Source organism: Dendropsophus ebraccatus, chromosome 7, assembly GCF_027789765.1.
Source record: "Dendropsophus ebraccatus isolate aDenEbr1 chromosome 7, aDenEbr1.pat, whole genome shotgun sequence".
Classification (NCBI taxonomy): domain Eukaryota; kingdom Metazoa; phylum Chordata; class Amphibia; order Anura; family Hylidae; genus Dendropsophus; species Dendropsophus ebraccatus.
Genome location: NC_091460.1, coordinates 49,345,285 through 49,367,914, shown reverse-complemented (window position 1 = coordinate 49,367,914; position 22,630 = coordinate 49,345,285). Strand labels below are relative to the sequence as shown.

The 22,630-nt window shown below is 44.3% G+C and overlaps 1 protein-coding gene across 3 annotated transcripts in view; it reads left to right on the top strand.

Annotated features, from left to right (window-relative positions):
* CCDC149 (coiled-coil domain containing 149) overlaps nucleotides 1-22,630 on the top strand; it is a 63,987-nt gene that overhangs the window by 36,802 nt on the left and 4,555 nt on the right. For all 3 annotated transcript variants that reach the window (XM_069977484.1, XM_069977483.1, XM_069977486.1), the window contains exons 8-10: nucleotides 9,652-9,736; nucleotides 12,880-13,024; nucleotides 13,853-13,929. In XM_069977484.1, the coding sequence (XP_069833585.1) occupies nucleotides 9,652-9,736; nucleotides 12,880-13,024; nucleotides 13,853-13,929 (307 nt within the window). The remainder of the gene's footprint in view (nucleotides 1-9,651; nucleotides 9,737-12,879; nucleotides 13,025-13,852; nucleotides 13,930-22,630) is intronic.

Sequence of the window (22,630 nt, the reverse complement as noted above, 5' to 3'; positions counted from 1 at the left end):
TGGCCCCTAAGCCCAACGAGGGAGGCCAGCACCGTCGGATCGGATGACCGCTTGTGCGATGTCTCCGCCGAACAAATGTCGGTAAGGAGTTTGGAGAGCTTGCGGGCATTATCCCTCTTCAAACGGGACCCGTGACGCATCAAAACTCCCCTAAGCACGCACTTCAGTGCTTCCCACTGCACGGGCAAAGGGGTGTCGTCCGCAGAGTGGTCAGCAAGGAAGTGCGCGATAGTCTGCCTGATGTCAGCCTGACAGGCAACGTCACGGAGGAGATTGGGGTTTAGCCTCCAGTTCCACTCTCGGGGCACAGAGTCAGGGAGCACCAACGTCAGCGTGACTGGGGCATGGTCGGCCCACGTCATGGGGTCAATAGTCGCCCGGGGGTGCCAGGAAAGCAAGTGGTGGTCAATTAAGAACAGGTCAATTCTGCTATAGGTATTATGGACCGAGGAGTAAAAGGTGTAATCTCTTACCCCAGGGTGGAGGACCCTCCACACATCCACCAATCTGCTGTCGAAGAGGAGTTTCCTGAGAGAACGTGATTGAGAAGGGGAAAGAGACGACCTGCCAGAAGAGGAGTCCACTGCTTTGTCTAAGACGAGGTTGAAATCCCCAGCGGTGACCAGAAGTCCCTCCGCGAAGTCCTGTAGAGCGTGTAGATATAGGCGGCCCGCCTGTGCCTGGTTGCGGTTGGGAAAGTAAAAGTTAGCTATAGTGTATATACGGTCGGCAATCTTAGCTTTCAGGAACAAATAACGACCCCTGGGGTCTGCCAACGTGTCAAGCACCGACAGGGGTAACGACTTGTGAATAGCAATGCTGACACCTTTCGTTTTCACCTCGGGGTTAGTGCTGTGATACCACTGCGTATAGTATCTAGTGGGCATGGTGGGGATATGCCCCGTCCTGAAGTGGGTCTCTTGCAAGAGAAGGACGTGTGTTCTTTGTTTGTGCATGCGGTAAAGCAGTTGAGTACGTCTCTCCGGCTTGTTGAAGCCTCGAATATTCAAAGTAGTGAACTTTAAAGACGCCATCCAGGTGGAATGCCCCCTGGCGGAGGGGAGAGGAAAATTAGAAGAAAAGGAGAAAGAAAAGGAAACAGAATTATAGGAAGAAGAGAACTGTAGTGACAGGACAGGACCAAAAGAAGAACTGTCCACCCCGGTCCACTAAGGGCAGGGGTAAGAAGTTGTAGTAACACAACCGTGCCTAAATCGCACGGTTAAATCTCTAGTGAGGGAGTGACTGGAGATAGACCAAGAGTACTTGCCATGCCTCCAGTCAGTCCAACCGCGCCCGTATAAGCACATGGCTACGGCCACTGCGAGTCCATCAGCAACTTCAAGGGATGGGGGTAAAAACGAGTATCCCCTAGTCCCAGCAATATCACATATCAGACAATACGTCAAACCCTGAGGACGTAAAAACAGAATAATGCATAACATAACACATAACTCGTTAATACCAACAAATGCAATAAGGACCTACGGTCGGGGTGGGGGGGGAGAAGAGGGGACGGGGGGGGGAGGAGAGAGGGAGGAGGGAGAAGGGAGGGAGGAGGGAGAAGGGAGGGAGAAGGGAGGGAGGAGGGAGAAGGGAGGGAGGAGGGAGAAGGGAGGGAGGGGGGAGAAGGGAGGGAGGGGGGAGAAGGGAGGGAGGGGGGTGGGAGGGAGGTGTAGGTATTCCATGGCTGCACGTGTACCCTGCAGCAAGTTGCACTTTTGCATATTTGTACCCAGGCAATAAGGTGATATGCAAACAGTAAACAGAAGCAAGTGAAACGATATGAAGAACAACACAGCCAGACTCATGACCCAAAGGGAGTAGGAGTCCTGTAGGCAATAGGGAGCGCCCTAGACATCTTGAGCGGGTGAATCATAGGGTGCGCCCCAAACCAAGGGAATGCAATGGGGCAGAAGCATAATTACGTGTCCACCAGAGGCGACCAGATCCTTAGGACTCAGATCGAAGATGATCAGGCGTCCGGCGACGCCTCCTACGCGGACGGGATGGTCTGGGAGCGGCGTTGGACCCTCTTGACGCCTGCGGCTGAAGCGGAGGTAGTGAAGGCCACTCCAAAATAGAGACTGGTGGAAGATCCAGGGCATCTAGGAAGGCAGGTAGATCAGCTGGAGAACGCAGATGGAGTGCCCGATTGCCCTGGCGTACTTGGAGTTGAAAAGGGTAGCCCCACGAGTAGGGGATGTTCTTGTCTCTCAGAATGCCCAGGAGGGGCCGCAAGGCACGTCGTTTCGCCAGCGTGGCTCGTGACAGGTCGGTAAGCAGCTGGATCTGCGCCCCGTCAAAATCAATGTTACCAGCGTCTCGGGCCCTTCTCATAAGTTCCTCCTTCTCTTGGAAGAAGTGGATCTGGCACACCACGTCCCTAGGGCGGGCAGGGTCAGAGCTCGGCGGACCCAGGGTCCTATGGGCACGGTCAATGTTGATGGGATCAGTAGGTGGTTTGTGCAGCAGCTGATTAAATATACCCAAGAGCGTGGGCATCAGGTCCTGTTGTCTAACCGCCTCGGGTATACCGCGGACCCGGATGTTGTTCCGGCGGTTCCTGTTCTCAGCGTCATCCGCCATGTCAAACAGTAGTTGAATGTGCTGAGTGTGCTGATCTAGCTGCTGTTGCTGCGATATTTGCACATCCCTCTGTTCAGAGGAGGCTTGTTCAAGGCTCTGTACTGTGGATGTAAGGGAGACCAGGTCTGACTTCAGGGACCTAATCTCTGCTTTGCAGACCGCCTCCATTCTAGACATGTATCCCTCCATGTCCTGCTTGGTGGGGATGGCCGCCACTTGGGAATGCAGTGCCCACATGTCAGGGCCAGATGGGCTGCTGTGCCCCTCTAAGGGGTCGCGTGCCAGTACCTGAGTCCCCTGGGCACAGAGGAGCGGAGGAAAGTCCTGGGACAGCCCGGATGCAGAGGGGGCTGCGCGCTGCTGCGCCTGTGGTGTCGGAGGCGCCGTCTGTGAGCTGCGGGTCGCCATCTTGTGCTGTGTGGGATGGGAGCCGGACGGTGCGGCCGCCGTGAAAAAGCGGCGGATACCGCTTCTGGTTCGTCCCGGGGTCGACTCTGCCGGTGGAGGGGACTGTCGGGGAGCTTTACCCGGCATCAAGGACTCTGGCGGCTGCTGTTGTAAGCTGTCGGGCGCGGAGGAGACCGGAGGCAGAACGGAGCCTCTACACGGTGCTGCTGCTCGGCGCCATAACCAGGCCACGCCCCCAGAGATGCCAATATTAACCCGTTCAGTCCCCTTCTCCACCATGTTAAAAAATGCCCTCTATTTTCCCTAATCCACAAGGCATTCCGGCATTGATCAACAGCATTGCTGGCAATTATCCCTTTCTTCCCACAGACCTCAGGTCTATTAACTTAGCCTTTCTACATACAGCTTATTGTTTGGTGCTGTAAAGCAATAGTTATTTGCAGCCTTTTTGAGCCAGTTTCATGGACTAATGTGGCGGGGCCTGACCTCACACTATATGTCATATCTTCCAGTGTTTGTCTCATTCTAGGTTTCTATGCATTTCCAAAAATAGGCAAAACCTTTACAAAAACAGAAATCTAATGTCCCATGTGAGTACAATGACTTTCTGTGTTTTTGCAGAAAGATAAAGTTACAGAACATCATACAGTTAGCACAACAACTCATTTAGCCGCAGAAGTGTCATCTTATAACAGGGTAACAGCTTCCTTCATTAGATGTGTGAACCTGCCGGCATATCTCACCCTGGTTATATCACTGCAATATACACAAGAACCTGTGCGTCCAGAGCTGCACACAACTGTATATATTGCAGTACACAATACATGGGGGGCCTCCAGGGGCAAACAGAATTTTTAAAGGAGGTTTCTATATGTCACTTTATACAAGTTTCAGGGTTAGTATTAGTATCCCTGTAATATGTACTTACACTACACTATTTGTTTTATGTAAAATGATCCTAAGCTCTTCAGAGCCGCATACAAAACTGCAGATGTCCCCCGATGAACCAGATGCTCATAGCAACCTACTGGAGTCAAAGGGATTGTCCAGCGAAAATCTTTTACTTTCAAATCAGCTGGTGTCAGAAAGTTATATAGACTTGTAATTTACTTCTATTTAAAAATAGTCTTCCCATACTTATTAGCTGTAGTGTACTATTAGCTGTAGTGTACTATATGTCCTGCAGGAAATGTTTTATTTTCAGTCTGACACAGTGCTCTTTGCTGACATCTCTGGCCGAGACAGGAACTGTGCAGAGCAGAAGAGTTTATCTATGGGGAATGGGGGGGCAGGAATAGGAGGATGAAGGGGGTAGTAGTATGATGATGGAGGGACAGGAGGATGAATGGGGTAGTAGTATGATGATGGAGGGGCAGGAGGATTAAGGGGGTTGTAGTATGATGATATGGGGTGCAGCTGCATCATATAGGCACAAACTACCAGTATATTCAGTCAGTCAGTAGAGTGCTAGCTCTGGGCCACAGCCTGCTTGCTGTTTTGAGTTTGGGTGTGTAATATACTGGGGACCCAATACTGGGTGTGTAATGCTTTTTTTGAGTTGTTCTGACTGGAAAATTCTAACTGGAAAATTCTGGAAAAAACCCCACTGGTAAAAGGCCACACCCTGCAAACCACACCCATGATAGGCTACACCCCCACAGCGACCACATCCACAAAAAGCCACACCCCTTGTTGTGAACGCTAAAGTGTCCCTGGAAAAAATCACAAATGTTTGCAACTATGCAGTATAGAGGAACAATTACAGAGAGGGGAGGGAGGTATACTGTATGGGAGCCGTACTGCAGGGGGGGGATGTATACAGTATGGGGAAAGAATGGTATACTGAATGGAGGCCTAACTACAGGGGAAATTACAGTATAGGAGCCTAATAACAGTGGGAGATACAGTATGGCAGCTAACCACTGTATAGAATGGGGCTACAGTGTAGGAAGTCCCTACCCCGAAAAAAAGCCCTAGCCCTTTTTTCAGAGATAAAAAAAAAAAAAAAAAAAAAATATATATATATATATATATATATATATATATATATATATATATACTAGAAAATGTACCCGGCGCTGCCTGTCCTGTATACCTGCAGGGTCGTATTTACCATTAGGCACCCATGGTCTGGTGTGTAGGGTAGCACCTTGCAGAGGGGCAGTACCCTACTGTTCAGACTTGCCAGAAAATCTGGTGTCTTTTCGAGGGGGGTATGGCGGTATTGGTCTGGTGTGGCTGTGTTATCCAGTCACAGTATGGCGGTATTGGTCAGGTCTGGTATGGCAGTGTTATTCAGTAAAGTGTGTCGGTATTGGTCATGTCTGGTATGGCGGTGTTATCCAGTCACAGTATGGCGGTATTGGTCAGGTCTGGTGTGGCGGTGTTCTCCAGTCACAGTATGGCGGTATTGGTCAGGTCTGGTATAGTGGTGTTATCCAGTCACAGTATGGCGGTATTGGTCAGGTGTGGTATGGCAGTGTTATCCAGTCACAGTTTGGCGGTATTGGTCAGGTGTGGTATGACAGTGTTATCCAGTGACAGTATGGCGGTATTGGTCAGGTCTGGTATGGCAGTGTTATCCAGTCACAGTGTGGCGGTATTGGTCAGGTCTAGTATGGCAGTGTTCTCCAGTCACAGTGTGGCAATATTGGTCAGGTGTGTTATGACAGTGTTATCCAGCACAGTATGGCGGTATTGGTCAGGTCTGGTATGGCAGTGTTATCCAGTCACAGTATGGTTGTATTGGTCAGGTCTGGTATGGCAGTCTTATCCAGTCACAGTGTGGCGGTATTGGTCAGGTCTGGTATGGCAGTGTTATCCAGTCACAGTGTGGCGGTATTGGTCAGGTCTGGTATGGAGGTGTTACCCAGTCACAGTGTGGCGGTATTGGTCAGGTCTGGTATGGCAGTGTTATCCAGTCACAGTATGGCGGTATTGGTCAGGTCTGGTGTGGCGGTGTTACCCAGTCACAGTTTGGTATACCTGTCCTGTAGTGCCCTGTATATACATGTACTGTATAGATGGAGTAGGGGGTCCTGTATACATGTACAGTATTGATGGAGTAGGAGGTCCTGTATATACATGTACTGTATAGATGGAGTAGGGGGTCCTGTATACATGTACAGTATAGATGGAGTAGGGGGTTCTGTATATATATGTACTGTATAGATGGAGTAGGGGTTTCTGTATATACATGTACTGTATACATGGAGTAGGGGGTCCTGTGTATATATATGTACTGTATAGATGGAGTAGGGGGCCCTGTATATACATGTACTGTGTAGATGGAGTAGGGGGCCCTGTATATACATGTACTGTATAGTTGGCGTAGGGGGTCCTGTATATACATGTACTGTATAGATGGAGTAGGGGGTCCTGTATATACATGTTCTGTATAGATGGAGTAGGGGGCCCTGTATATACATGTACTGTGTAGATGGAGTAGGGGGCCCTGTATATACATGTACTGTATAGTTGGCGTAGGGGGTCCTGTATATACATGTACTGTATAGATGGAGTAGGGGGTCCTGTATATACATGTTCTGTATAGATGGAGTAGGGGGTCCTGTATATACATGTACTGTATAGATGGAGTAGGGGGCCCTGTATACATGTACTGTATAGATGGAGTAGGAGGTCCTGTATATACATGTACTGTATGGATGGAGTAGGGGGTCCTGTATATACATGTACTGTATGGATGGAGTAGGGGGTCCTGTATATACATGTACTGTATAGATGGAGTAGGGGGTCCTGTATATACATGTACTGTATAGATGGAGTAGGGGGTCCTGTTTATACATGTACTGTATAGATGGAGTAGGGGGTCCTGTATATACATGTACTGTATAGATGGAGTAGGGGGTCCTGTTTATACATGTACTGTATAGATGGAGTAGGGGGTCCTGTATATACATGTACTGTATAGATGGAGTAGGGGGCCCTGTATATACATGTACTGTATAGATGGAGTAGGGGGTCCTGTATATACATGTACTGTATAGATGGAGTAGGGGGTCCTGTATATACATGTACTGTATAGATGGAGTAGGGGGCCCTGTATACATGTACTGTATAGCTGGAGTAGGAGGTCCTGTATATACATGTACTGTATGGATGGAGTAGGGGGTCCTGTATATACATGTACTGTATAGATGGAGTAGGGGGTCCTGTATATACATGTACTGTATAGATGGAGTAGGGGGTCCTGTATACATGTACAGTATTGATGGAGTAGGAGGTCCTGTATATACATGTACTGTATAGATGGAGTAGGGGGTCCTGTATACATGTACAGTATAGATGGAGTAGGGGGTTCTGTATATATATGTACTGTATAGATGGAGTAGGGGTTTCTGTATATACATGTACTGTATACATGGAGTAGGGGGTCCTGTGTATATATATGTACTGTATAGATGGAGTAGGGGGCCCTGTATATACATGTACTGTGTAGATGGAGTAGGGGGCCCTGTATATACATGTACTGTATAGTTGGCGTAGGGGGTCCTGTATATACATGTACTGTATAGATGGAGTAGGGGGTCCTGTATATACATGTTCTGTATAGATGGAGTAGGGGGCCCTGTATATACATGTACTGTGTAGATGGAGTAGGGGGCCCTGTATATACATGTACTGTATAGTTGGCGTAGGGGGTCCTGTATATACATGTACTGTATAGATGGAGTAGGGGGTCCTGTATATACATGTTCTGTATAGATGGAGTAGGGGGTCCTGTATATACATGTACTGTATAGATGGAGTAGGGGGCCCTGTATACATGTACTGTATAGATGGAGTAGGAGGTCCTGTATATACATGTACTGTATGGATGGAGTAGGGGGTCCTGTATATACATGTACTGTATGGATGGAGTAGGGGGTCCTGTATATACATGTACTGTATAGATGGAGTAGGGGGTCCTGTATATACATGTACTGTATAGATGGAGTAGGGGGTCCTGTTTATACATGTACTGTATAGATGGAGTAGGGGGTCCTGTATATACATGTACTGTATAGATGGAGTAGGGGGTCCTGTTTATACATGTACTGTATAGATGGAGTAGGGGGTCCTGTATATACATGTACTGTATAGATGGAGTAGGGGGCCCTGTATATACATGTACTGTATAGATGGAGTAGGGGGTCCTGTATATACATGTACTGTATAGATGGAGTAGGGGGTCCTGTATATACATGTACTGTATAGATGGAGTAGGGGGTCCTGTATATACATGTACTGTATAGATGGAGTAGGGGGTCCTGTATATACATGTACTGTATAGATGGAGTAGGGGGTCCTGTATATACATGTACTGTATAGATGGAGTAGGGGGCCCTGTATACATGTACTGTATAGCTGGAGTAGGAGGTCCTGTATATACATGTACTGTATGGATGGAGTAGGGGGTCCTGTATATACATGTACTGTATAGATGGAGTAGGGGGTCCTGTATATACATGTACTGTATAGATGGAGTAGGGGGTCCTGTTTATACATGTACTGTATAGATGGAGTAGGGGGTCCTGTATATACATGTACTGTATAGATGGAGTAGGGGGCCCTGTATACATGTACTGTATAGTTGGAGTAGGGGGTCCTGTATATACATGTACTGTATAGATGGAGTAGGGGGTCCTGTATATACATGTACTGTATAGATGGAGTAGGGGGTCCTGTATATACATGTACTGTATAGATGGAGTAGGGGGTCCTGTATATACATGTACTGTATAGATGGAGTAGGGGGTCCTGTGTATACATGTACTGTATAGATGGAGTAGGGGGTCTACCAGTTATTACTGTGGATGTTGTGAGGCAGCTGCCCTAGCAACCATTGCTCCCTGTGAAAATGAAAGCAGTAATCCTATTGGTTGCTAAGGCTCCAACTGCCGTGTCTGCTGCAGCTAATTATATCACCTGTGTTTGCAGTGAGGAGATTTTCCCATTCATCTCTATGGGGCGCCTCTCTTTCCCCTCCCCCTCCCCTCCTGTACATCTGGCGGGGACGGGACCTTCGCAATAACCTTCCCGGGCACCCAATGTATCTGTGTGCCAAATTTGGGGTCAAATGGTTCAGGCGTTTGGAAGTCTATAGAGGACAGACAGACAGACAGAAGGACAGACAGACAGGCAGACTTTGATTTTTATGATATAGATATATATATAAGACTCTGTCTTATTTTTGAAGAAACACTGTACTATGAAGAATGATCTGAGACTTTATTTTTCTCCTTACACAAAAAGGCAGGGGCGGATTAACTGTACCATAGGCCCTGGGCTGTTCACCAACCTCAGGCCCCCCCACCCCACTGTAACTATGGCAGCACTAGCGTGGTGTTTATAGTACAGGATAGATAATGTCATGATGCTTTGATCTGTGCAAAATTGTGGTAAAAAAGCAGGAATTCTTTGCAAATCATGGCAGACAATACACCACTGAAAATATAAGACTTTTTTTGGGTGGCCATAGGCCCCCCAGGGCCTCGGGCTACCGCCCGAAAAGGACCTACTATACTCCACTACTGACCAAAGGCCTGGCACAATTTACTCCTAATGTTCTAACATCAGATGAATCCTGCTATTTTCCACCATGTCAGCCTTGTTTTCCATGTACATAACATGCCCACTGTGTCTGTATTTTAGAATGCCTTGGAGAAGAGGAAAAATTCAAAGTCAAGCACCAAAACTAACAGCAGTGCCCTGACCGGGGTTCTCTCTGCCAAACAAGGTACTCCCGTTTTCTATGTTGGCCGTTATTACTTAAGACTAATGCTATAAATTCAAATTCATATATTCTGCACTATGTAAAGGTTTTTTTTTTCTTTCATTTTATTATAAGTTCTTCTTAAATGTCTTCACTGTTTGTTGCCACCCTATCCCCAGTCCTTTATACATTGACTGACTTTTGGTTTGTTATGTGACAGGGACTGTATACACTGTTGAACAATAGTTTTCTTCTGAACATTTCTATCAAGTTTGCCTTTTAGTCACATATATATATATATCTATATATATATCTATATATACATATATATATATATATATATATATATATATATATATATATATATATATACTGTACTTTGGTACATTATGTGTGTGTGTATACTGTACTTTGTATGTTACCTTGTGTGTGTATGTATACTGTACTTTGTATGGTACTTTGGTACATTATGTGTGTGTATTCTGTACTTTGTATGGTACCTTGTGTGTGTGTGTGTGTGTGTACTGTACTTTGTATGGTACTTTGGAACATTATGTGTGTGTGTATACTGTACTTTGTATGGTACCTTATGTGTGTGTGTGTATACTGTACTTTGTATGGTACTTTGGTACATTATGTGTGTGTGTATACTGTACTTTGTATGGTACCTTGTGTGTGTGTGTATACTGTACTTTGTATGGTACTTTGGTACATTATGTGTGTGTGTATTCTGTACTTTGTATGGTACCTTGTGTGTGTGTACTGTACTTTGTATGGTACTTTGGAACATTATGTGTGTGTGTATACTGTACTTTGTATGGTACCTTGTGTGTGTGTGTATACTGTACTTTGTATGGTACTTTGGTACATTATGTGTGTGTGTATACTGTACTTTGTATGGTACCTTGTGTGTGTGTATACTGTACTTTGTATGGTACTTTGGTACATTATGTGTGTGTGTGTATACTGTACTTTGTATGGTACCTTATGTGTGTGTGTGTATACTGTACTTTGTATGGTACTTTGGTACATTATGTGTGTGTATACTGTACTTTGTATGGTACTTTGGTACATTATGTGTGTGTATTCTGTACTTTGTATGGTACCTTGTGTGTGTGTGTGTGTGTGTGTACTGTACTTTGTATGGTACTTTGGAACATTATGTGTGTGTGTATACTGTACTTTGTATGGTACCTTATGTGTGTGTGTGTATACTGTACTTTGTATGGTACTTTGGTACATTATGTGTGTGTGTATACTGTACTTTGTATGGTACCTTGTGTGTGTGTGTGTATACTGTACTTTGTATGGTACTTTGGTACATTATGTGTGTGTGTATTCTGTACTTTGTATGGTACCTTGTGTGTGTGTACTGTACTTTGTATGGTACTTTGGTACATTATGTGTGTGTATACTGTACTTTGTATGGTACTTTGGTACATTATGTGTGTGTATTCTGTACTTTGTATGGTACCTTGTGTGTGTGTGTGTACTGTACTTTGTATGGTACTTTGGAACATTATGTGTGTGTGTATACTGTACTTTGTATGGTACCTTATGTGTGTGTGTGTATACTGTACTTTGTATGGTACTTTGGTACATTATGTGTGTGTGTATACTGTACTTTGGTACCTTGTGTGTGTGTGTGTGTATACTGTACTTTGTATGGTACTTTGGTACATTATGTGTGTGTGTATTCTGTACTTTGTATGGTACCTTGTGTGTGTGTGTACTGTACTTTGTATGGTACTTTGGAACATTATGTGTGTGTGTATACTGTACTTTGTATGGTACCTTGTGTGTGTGTGTATACTGTACTTTGTATGGTACTTTGGTACATTATGTGTGTGTGTACTGTACTTTGTATGGTACCTTGTGTGTGTGTATACTGTACTTTGTATGGTACTTTGGTACATTATGTGTGTGTGTGTATACTGTACTTTGTATGGTACCTTATGTGTGTGTGTGTATACTGTACTTTGTATGGTACTTTGGTACATTATGTGTGTGTATACTGTACTTTGTATGGTACCTTGTGTGTGTGTGTATACTGTACTTTGTATGGTACTTTGGTACATTATGTGTGTGTGTATACTGTACTTTGTATGGTACCTTATGTGTGTGTGTGTGTATACTGTACTTTGTATGGTACTTTGGTACATTATGTGTGTGTATACTGTACTTTGTATGGTACCTTGTGTGTGTATACTGTACTTTGTATGGTACTTTGGTACATTATGTGTGTGTGTATTCTGTACTTTCTATGGTACCTTGTGTGTGTGTATACTGTACTTTGTATGGTACTTTGGAACATTATGTGTGTGTGTGTATACTGTACTTTGTATGGTACCTTGTGTGTGTGTGTGTGTATACTGTACTTTGTATGGTACTTTGGTACATTATGTGTGTGTGTATACTGTACTTTGTATGGTACCGTGTGTGTGTGTGTGTATACTGTACTTTGTTTGGTACCTTGTGTGTGTGTGTGTGTGTGTGTGTATACTGTACTTTGTATGGTACTTTGGTACATTGTGTGTGTGTGTATACTGTACTTTGTATGGTACTTTGGTACATTATGTGTGTGTGTATACTGTACTTTGTATGGTACCTTGTGTGTGTGTATACTGTACTTTGTATGGTACTTTGGTACATTATGTGTGTGTGTATACTGTACTTTGTATGGTACCTTATGTGTGTGTGTGTATACTGTACTTTGTATGGTACAAGACAGCATGGTAACTCTGCAGCACAACATATGTCTGGCTGGGTTCGGGAAATGTTCCCGGAGCAGTTGTCACTTTGTTCCTTCTTCTCCTCTTAGCCGCTCTTATAAAGTGCATCACTCAATAGGGGGCGATCTTGCGTACAAGAAAAAAACAATCCAAGAAATGTGAGGTCTCTTCCGATTCCTTACTGGTGTGACCTACTGCATTAAAAGCAATTGCAAACCCTATTTCCATATAGATAGATGAATAGATCTGTAACTGTACCAGTGAGAATAGAAAGGCTCTATAATAGGCTATTACTTCATTTGTTCACTCAGCAGCATTAGCCACATATTTCCACAATAGAGAATTGCCTGCTTTGCTTAGATGACATTGAGTTGGCGGATGGATGTAACGTCTTGGATTATTATCCGTCACCAGCTGTTTCTGTGTTTTGTGCAGTTCAGGAGCTGCTGTCAGAGGATCACGGCTGCAGTCTGCCTGCAACACCACAGTCCATCTCTGATCTCAAGTCGCTGGCTACCGCTCTGCTAGAAACTATTCACGAGAAAAACATGGTTATTCAGCACCAAAGACAAACTAACAAGTATGTGTACTGTTCCCTCCGACCTCCTGTTTACTGGCACCATCAGGAAAAAGAGGAATAACATCCAAGATCTTTTATTACACCTACACGACAAAGCCCAAGGCGCATCTATTCTGAGAATTTTCTTTCAGACAACTGCGCTCTGCAGGACTCAGAATAGTTTTCGCTCTTTTGGGCTGAATAAATCGGTAATAGGACAAAAGGAAAATACTTATTTTTCTATTGAATTCAATCTAAATTCAATCTGGCCAGGAAGAGTGCCCCCATATGAGGAAAACCCAAGCACATGCAAGGGTAATGGAGGACGACTCAGTCTGGTCTTTACTGGTTTGTAATAGTGCGCAAGTTGTGTTGTGTAAATTTAATTGCCTTTAAAGGGGGGGGGGGGGGTGTCATCCCAAGATTTAAGGTTATCCCCAACCGATCGTGAAAAGAGAGGTCAACTGTCATGGTTGGCCATTGCTCCATTCTTGCTCTATGTGACCTCTAAGCATTGGCAACTCTGCAGAGCTGTGTTGGTAACACAATCTCTTTAAAGCTTTTAATGTACATTTACTAGATAAACCACAGTGCCTGAAAGAAGGTGGCATCATTTGTAGGACCAGCATCTCACCAAGTGATGCCACCTTTACATTGACTTCAATGGTAAATGGGGCCACTTTGGATTGAAAATGACCACTGAGTTGGTAGTTCTGTCCTTAGCCTCCCATAAGACTCTGTCCCACTGCCCCTGTACAGCTTACAGACTTGAAGATAATATCTGGTTCTCTTGGGTAACAACATCTGCTATAAAATATGATACTTGACTTATTTTCATGCTTCCTCCAGGATTCTAGGTAACAGGGTGGCAGAACTAGAGAAGAAGCTCAGGACGTTGGAGGTGTCGGGATTATGGAGTCTCCCTGGTCAGTGCTTTTATGTATTTCATGTACCTGTCCCAATGCTCACCTCTCGTAACTTTAGTAGGACAATGAAGCCGGCAGCTGAGGATTTAGCTTCCTTGTATGCAGTACAGTATATGGCAAGGGCCAAGCTTACATACAGCACACAGCAGTCATCCGACTAAGAATGTCAGAGCACACCAATACCTAAAGAAAAGAGGCTTATGGTCCGTTTACACGGAGCAATAATTCGCCCAATCGATCGTTTAACGATTTTGAAGCAACGATTTGGTTTTTATAACGATCAGCGTTTAGACAAAGAGATAAACCGTTAGAAAAAATCGTTATTGCAATCGTTTTAAGATCGCTTAAGCTCATCTCACACATAGTTAGAATCTGTGAAAGACTGTTTAGACTAGGCGATCTGTGAATTTTCAGCGAAAGACCAACGATGATTTGAGAACATGTTGAGAGATCTCAATGAACAATTTCTTGGTCGTCGCTTGATCTTTTGCCGTCTTTACACGAGCCGATTATCGGTCAGATGTGATCGTTATCACGAAATTTGGACGATAATCGATCCACGTAAACGGACTGTTAGAACCTGACCCCCTGTTCACTTCAATGACTACATCCCGCTGGTATACTTTATTTGCTGGGACACAGTACAGCAGCACACCACACTATTGAGTCCTGGTAAATAAATAGTTGACAGGATCCACAGAGGCGACATCTTTTACTACACAACACAAAGTAACCAAGCTGCAAAATAGGTTAACTCAGTAGTAAAGTTATATTACTAAGCTATAGTTTGGATCCCTGCACCAAATCTATTCATTTCAGTGAACCAAACTTAAGGCCTTATTACACTAAATGATTATCAGCTGTATTTGGCTGATATTGGCTGTGACGGGCGATAATCGTCTGGTGTAATAGAAGACATTGATCAGCTGACATAAACGATGTTCAACGATTGCTGTCGTTTGTCTTTCAACATGTTGAAAGACAAACGATTAGTATAGCAACGACCTGCCGACGCTCCGTGGAATAGGATCGGCGGCAGCAGACCGCTGCTATCTCCTATGGGCTGCCTGGACGATCTAGCGATCATCCGGGCAGCCCCCCCCCCCCCCCCCCCCGCGTCCACCCCCGCACATCTCTATGGCCCCTTGACTCTAATGCGCTCGCTGCCGACGCGTTTAGTAGTGCCGACAGTGAGCGGGGAACAAGAAGCAAATGCACGCTGACATGCTCATTTGCTCCTCAACATCGCCCCGTGTAATAGGGGCTTAAGTCTAGTATGTTCAGTCCCTTTCCGGGCCTGTATTATGTTTTTGCAGAACTATATATCTACCTGCTTATTTTAGATGTAAACCTAGCCTTATTCTGCCTATATATGCTGCCATATAATATAACCATTCAGGAGTCCAGGAAAGCTGCATGATGACTCCAGTAGGAGCTATGATGTAGATCCTTGCACACAACATTTATAATCTTGTAATGGTTATCAATGACTATGCCTATTTTCTGTATACTGCCTATTTTCTTCTAATTCTGTTTTTCCTCCCTTTTCTGCTTCGCTAAGGCCTCAGCTACAATGTGTCTGTGGGATTTGGGCGTAGGTTCAAACTTTTGTATCTACTACATAGCATATAAACTGTAATCTTGGTAGAGGCTGGTTATAATAACATACCTAAAAGTGTTCCCAATGTTGGTGGGAATAAATAGCTGACATTGGTTTTCTTTCCAACATCTGTTGAAGGGAAGAAGTATCAAACATGTTAAATTTCCACACCCTATCCTTTTTTTCTCCTTGGGTTTAAGCCGCCACCACAGGGGCCTGGCTGCGGTTTATTGCCCTGTCCTTATTGAAAGAACGTCAGCTGCACAAACATTCACCTGACCGGTATTGTGGGTGTACGGCACCTTATCCCACCTCCATACTGCAGTAACATGTCAACTTATTTTCTATCAATTGATCAGAACCTATAGCCAGCCAAAGACTAAGATGGACGTAAGCACACTTGCATGAGCCTTCTTTCATCTTGGGTAAGACAGTGACATGTCCATGTAGGTTACAATGATAACTGTGAATGCATCCAGTTGTGTTCCATAGGAAATGCATTGTAATACAATAGTTATCTATAGTCTCAAGACATTCATCTCCTTCCAATGCCAAAAAAGAACCTGTTAATTCTTTCTTTTTAACATTATCTAAAAGGAAACCTTTCATCGCTTCCATGCTGCCTGCGCCATAGGTCACCGATCCCTGTTGGCTTCTCATCATATGCGGAGTCACATACATGTCCATATTATACAGTGAGGCGTCCATATTATACAGCATGCTATTTACATTTTACATTGTGTTGTTTTATAGGATTTCTATTGCTGTGCTGTATAGTGTTCAGCACGTCTAATTTCCTGAATACTTTACGAATATGATTGAAAAGTAAACTTTTCCTGCAATCCTGGTGTTACAGCTCATTCCATGAAGAAATGTGGGACTTTCTCATTTTGCTTAAGGAAAATACAGAACGTGCCAGAAATGATTATTATAGCTAATTTTCCTAGAGTTGCAGATTTTGGCAGACTCACATAGATGTAATTTCTGCATTTTTTTCCCTGCTCCAGGTTCATTGCTCTGCTCCACTGCCTACATTTCTACACTGACACCAAGATGCTTCTAATGGGCTTATTAACCCGTTATTTTAGCTCTAGTTTATTCGTTTTATTATCCAGGTATTAATGGTTTCCACCATACACATACACCGGATACACAGTTTTAGCTAAAAACAAAAAAAAAATTGGTAACCCTCAGGTATTCTGGAAATGAATACACTTTATCATAGTACCAGTCACATATGGGGTGCCCAGCCTTCAGTAACCTTATCTATTGAGAGAATGGGGTTTTAAGAATCCATGTTTGCTGATTTATGGCATCCGCATGTTGCGACCCCTCAATCACAGGAATGAGAAAAAAGTGTCCCCTAAATAAATGGACCAGGCATACACATGCACTCCATCCATCCTCTATGGGGCTTCTGATCTTTGTTGGAGTTGAATGCACTCCATCCATCCTCTATGGGGCTTCTGAGTGTTGTTGATGGAGTTGAATGCACTCCATCCATCCTCTATGGGGCTTCTGAGTGTTGTTGATGGAGTTGAATGCACTCCATCCATTCTCTATGGGGCTTCTGATCGTTGTTGATGGAGTTGAATGCACTCCATCCATCCTCTATGGGGCTTCTGATCGTTGTTGATGGAGTTGAATGCACTCCATCCATTCTCTATGGGGCTTCTGATCGTTGTTGATGGAGTTGAATGCACTCCATCCATTCTCTATGGGGCTTCTGATCGTTGTTGATGGAGTTGAATGCACTCCATCCATCCTCTATGGGGCTTCTGATCTTTGTTGGAGTTGAATGCACTCCATCCATTCTCTATGGGGCTTCTGAGTGTTGTTGATGGAGTTGAATGCACTCCATCCATTCTCTATGGGGCTTCTGATCGTTGTTGATGGAGTTGAATGCACTCCATCCATTCTCTATGGGGCTTCTGATCGTTGTTGATGGAGTTGAATGCACTCCATCCATTCTCTATGGGGCTTCTGATCGTTGTTGATGGAGTTGAATGCACTCCATCCATTCTCTATGGGGCTTCTGATCGTTGTTGATGGAGTTGAATGCACTCCATCCATCCTCTATGGGGCTTCTGATCGTTGTTGAGTTCAGTGCTTGGCAATCTTTGTAAGGTTCATAGAGAATGAATGGAGTGCAGGCTATGCTGGGTGGTGTACTCCCTTCTTTCAGGGGACAGTTTTCCTAGACTCTTCTGATCGGTATGAGTTATAGTAGTTGGACAAGCTGATCATCTTGTTAGTGCCTATCCTATCTATGGGGGGGAACTTTTCATATTGGGAATAGTACTTTAAACATTTACGGATATTCTCTGGGATTCTTACTGTATTGGGAGAAAATCGGCCTACTAACTATTTTCTACATATGGAGGCAGGTAGAGAGGTAGCCATACAGGTATAAGCCTGCTTAGCTATTTCCATAACTTCAATAGAAAGTACATAGAGAGTTTGAGTCAGTTAACTTCTGCCTATGGGCCATTTTAATATACTTTTAAAGGGAACCAATTAGCACATTTGTGCTGACTAAGCTCACAGGAACACTGCACATATCTTGTAGACAGGTGTCCTACCATGTTGGGGGTTCTTGCTCCGTAGCTTTATATCCCTGTAAAACTTTTAATCCAGTGAGTGGTGCATGGGAAAAACTGTGAAGAAGTCATCTGGACGTTGTCTAAACAGTGACTAGTCACAGTTCTCTGCCCGTTAGAGGTCACTTAGCCTGTCAGTCACCGCCACAGAACACACTGAAAGGCAGAGAGCTGTGACTAGTCACTGCTCAGATACCGTCCAGATGACTAGTTCACAGCTTTTCCCATGCTCTGCATGCTGGATTAAGCTATGTTATACTGGGATATAAGGCTACAGAGCAAGCAAAGCCTGATTATGATACGATACCTGTCTACAAGATCTGTGCGACGTCCCTAGGGAGCTTAGTCAGCAAAAATGTGCTGAATGATTCCCTTTAAATAATACCTGCCATTGATCAAAACTTGTAACGTGTCAAAAATTTTGTGTAGTCAGGGTCTGACTGTACAGCTCCCAACCAATCTCTATGTATAGCCAGGTGCCAACGCGTCTCAAACCCTGGCTGGAAATGACTGGGGAGAAGGCCCCATAAGCTTACAAGGAAACCATCTACTGCAAATAAATAGTGATTGCAGCCATCCAGGGAGTGAAGCACACTACCGCGTGCTTCACCCAGCTATATCAAGAGATTAAAAAGGATCTGAACACCCTGACACGTCTGAGTGTGGGACATGTTAAAAGTTTTGTAAAATTACACTTTATTAAGGCAGGCAGCATATATGGAACAGCAGAACCTAAGCAGATGTTGGCTATTCATATACCATTCATTTCAACTGCTATTCATTCAAGACCTAGGAGTCCAGTGGGTGTTCCTGACAACTGTCTTTGTATGCACACTCACACAAGGGGAGGGGCTGTTAGTCACTGAGTAGGACCGCCCACTGGACTCCTAGTATTAGCAGAGGTTTAAATGAATAAGCTCTACCGAATCCTTTCTCATAAAAGAATATATCAATCCCCTCAGCTCCTCCTGCTCTATAGTGATGGCAGACCCGCTGCTCCTTCTGTGTGACAGGTTCCCCTTAAAATGTGGCATTATTAATATATAATAACAAGGATTGAGAGAATGAGAAGATTCCATTATATTCCATTCCCTTCATTACCATATGTAATACACGTCTCGGCTCCCGATCACTACTCGGCTGTGTTGAGTAACTTTCATTGTCTTTGGTAATTACATTCCATTTCTTTTTTCCTTTTCAAAAACCTATTTAGCAAAATGCTTGTTCCATCACAGTAGGAGTCAGAATAGATGGGTAGAATAGAACGTAACAGATGAAGTCGGCATTTGGGAAAAAGCAGACGGCTCCACTGGGCTTCACGTCGAGAAATCTCAAGTACAGAATGTGTTACATTAATGTTCAGTAACCTCACCATCCATCATTAGGCCGCCTCACTTTACTCTGTCAAACACTCCGTAAAACTCTATAAACATGGAGCAGGATAAAGGACATCCACAGGGCACAAAGGCGACTATGTACGTGTATGGATCGTACATTATGCCTATGAAAAGTATTCTCCCCTTTTTGTAACACATTGAATCACAGTGTATATAGTGGGATAGCCTTGTCACTATGAAAGAGAAAAATCATTATAGTCATCAGGCACAAAATACAGTACTTATATCCTCACCTCCTTATTGCTCACACTGGTATGACACAGAGTTTGTGTTCAACGCATGAACACTGCAGATTTTTCCTTGTTCTTTTATGTTTTTTATAGAAACCATTGATATCAACATATTCATCTCAAATGCTCCCTTAAAGGGAATCTGTCAGCACCTGTTCTGGTTCTCAGGTGCTGACTTTGATGAAGGTTTGGTGTGTATTTTGCCTGTCTTGTGATCGGTGCTGTACTTTGTCCCCAATCTATGCCGTAACTTTCTCTGCAAGTTTCATAGAAGAGTAGTGGTGATGCGTTAGTGCTGCTCTTCGACACGCCTCACCACTACTTCCTCCTCCCAGCTTTCCTTGAATATTCGTTGCTCCTGTCCTCCGGCCTCCTGGTAACATCATCTTTAGCTGCGCATGTGCCATAATACGTAGAATCGGCGTAGGCGCACCGAGTGAAACAGCTGAGGGTATAGGCTTCAGCCCTCAGCACGCCTGCGCCGCTCCGACGCACTATGGCGCATGCGCAAATCCGTCCACAGGAGTGCTCACACAGATCCAGGGCGCTTGCGCGAATTGGCAAGGGCGTGCGTGGCCCTTGCCATCAACGGCGAATGTGCATCTAAAGATGACGTCGCCAGGAGGCCGGAGGACGGGCGTAATGAATATTCAAGGAAAGCTAGCAGGAGGAAGCAGTGGTGAGGCGTGCTGATCACCACTACTCCTTTATGACACTTGCAGAGAAAGTTACGGCACAGATTTGGGGCAAAGTACGGCACCGATCGCAAAAAAAGTTAACAGACACCTTCATTACACTGTCAGCACCTCAGAACCAAAGCAGGTGCTGACAGATTCCCTTTGAATTGAAGTCCGAGGCTTGACTTGGCCACCCCAATCACTTGCTTGCTTCTTTTTCATGCGTAGTTTTTGCTATCACTTTCAGTTCTTTTATTGCTATAGATGCCTTCTGTTAGTTCTTTTGCAAGTGGCAGCAGGTTTTCTTCCTCCTTGCAGAGTTAGGGCCCTATTACACAGAGTGATAGTGGGCCGTATTGGCCCGATTCGGCTGATTATCGCTCTGTGTAATAGAGACAACGATCAGCCGATGAACAATCATTGGCTGATCGTTTCTTTAGGCCCATACCTGAAATCATTGGCCGCCAATCAGCCACTGGCCGCACATCGCTATAACACATTGTGATGCGCAGCCGACGGCTGGCGATTCAACAAACAGATTACATCACCTCTTCAATGTCCGGTGTTCTCCTACATTCTGCTTGTTCCTCGGTCCTGCACGCTGCAGCTTCAGAGCGGCCTGTCTGAGCTGACAAACTGCTCAGCCAATCACAGGCCGGGACCGAGGAGGAAGCGCTGGAAACACCGGGAAAATGGACAGGTCATGTAAACTCTTTGGGCAAAGGCTGCACGGACAATGCTAACAATGTCTATGCAGCCCTTGCTAAATGATTATCAGGTTGTGTAGTAGGCCCAGTAAACAAGCACCGATCTAGCAGATCAACACTAGCTTACAATATTGATCAGGCTGTCATGACGGCCCATGTAATCGGACTCTTAGTTATTCTGCATATTTTTCTGAATTAAAGGAATAATCTGGTGGGAACAAGTTATCTATCCATTGGCTAAGTGATCATTACTAGATCAGTGGGAGCTGTATGTCCACTGCTTGAATGGAGTTTGTGTGCTGCCCCTCTATTTATATGGGCAATGTCACAAATGGGGGGAAAATGTCTTTTTGATATGCACATTTTTTGTGGTTGGGGTCAGAGTGTTCAGTGATGTGTTATTATTTATTAAAAATCCCCAACATAACATCCCTAATCTGATTAGGATAGTGGCAGATTTTGGTCAGATAGCTGGGTTAAGGATAAATTGGGGGAAGTCCGCGGTCCTTCATGTGATACAAGGAGTAGGAGGTAGTAGGGTGGAAGAGGAAGGTTTGTGAACGGTGGGGGAGGTTGAAAACTTGGTATTAAAGTATCGGCCCAGGTCAATAACTATCTTGATCTGAATGTGAGACCTCTTATTAAGAAGATAGAGAAGAAGGTAGATACCTGGCTCAGGTTACCTATTTCTATGGCCGAAAGAAGAGCGGTCGTTAAAATGGTGATACTTCCCCAAGTATTTTATTACATTCGAGCATCCCCTGTGTGGATTCCAGAAGTGTGGTTTAGGAGAATTGAGGCAGTGATAAATAGACTAATTTTGTAGAGGAAAAAAGTCAGAATTAAATATCGTGCCTTGGTTAAGCCGGAGGGGCAGGGGGGGCTGACATTGCCCGACTTTGAGCTCTATTTTCTTGCTTCAGGAGCTCAGAGCCTGGCAGGGTGGTCCTCCTCTCCCATTCTTTTGTATATGATGACTCAGTTGGGGGAAAGTAGAAATATATTTGACGTATTAGAAGCGGGGAAATTCTCAGAAATAGGTATGGTCATTGAGTCCTTTAGGAAGTTGTTTGATAGACTTTGGAAGAGTATTAAGAGGATATGTGGAATTAGAGGTAGTTTACCTTGTACTCCGTTGTGGGATAATGTAGGGTTTAAAGAGTTTGCTAAAGGGGGGATAGAGGGATTTTGAAAGAAAAGAGGTATAACACGGGTGGAACAATTATTCACAGATGGAGAGTTATTTACATTTGAAGCATTACAAGCCCTTTTTGCACTTAACGAGTGTCACAAATTTTGGTACCTACAAGTAAGTCACGCAGTACATGATACACAGGAAAAAAAATAAATTTAAGGTTAGTACACATAAGTTTATAGAGTATTTAGAAAGGGAAAGACTTTAATTACTGCTTTACGTTTTGGTATTGAGGTTGTTTGTATAATTGTGTTAGATGTGATTTATAAAATAAAGGATAAAATAAAAAAAATTA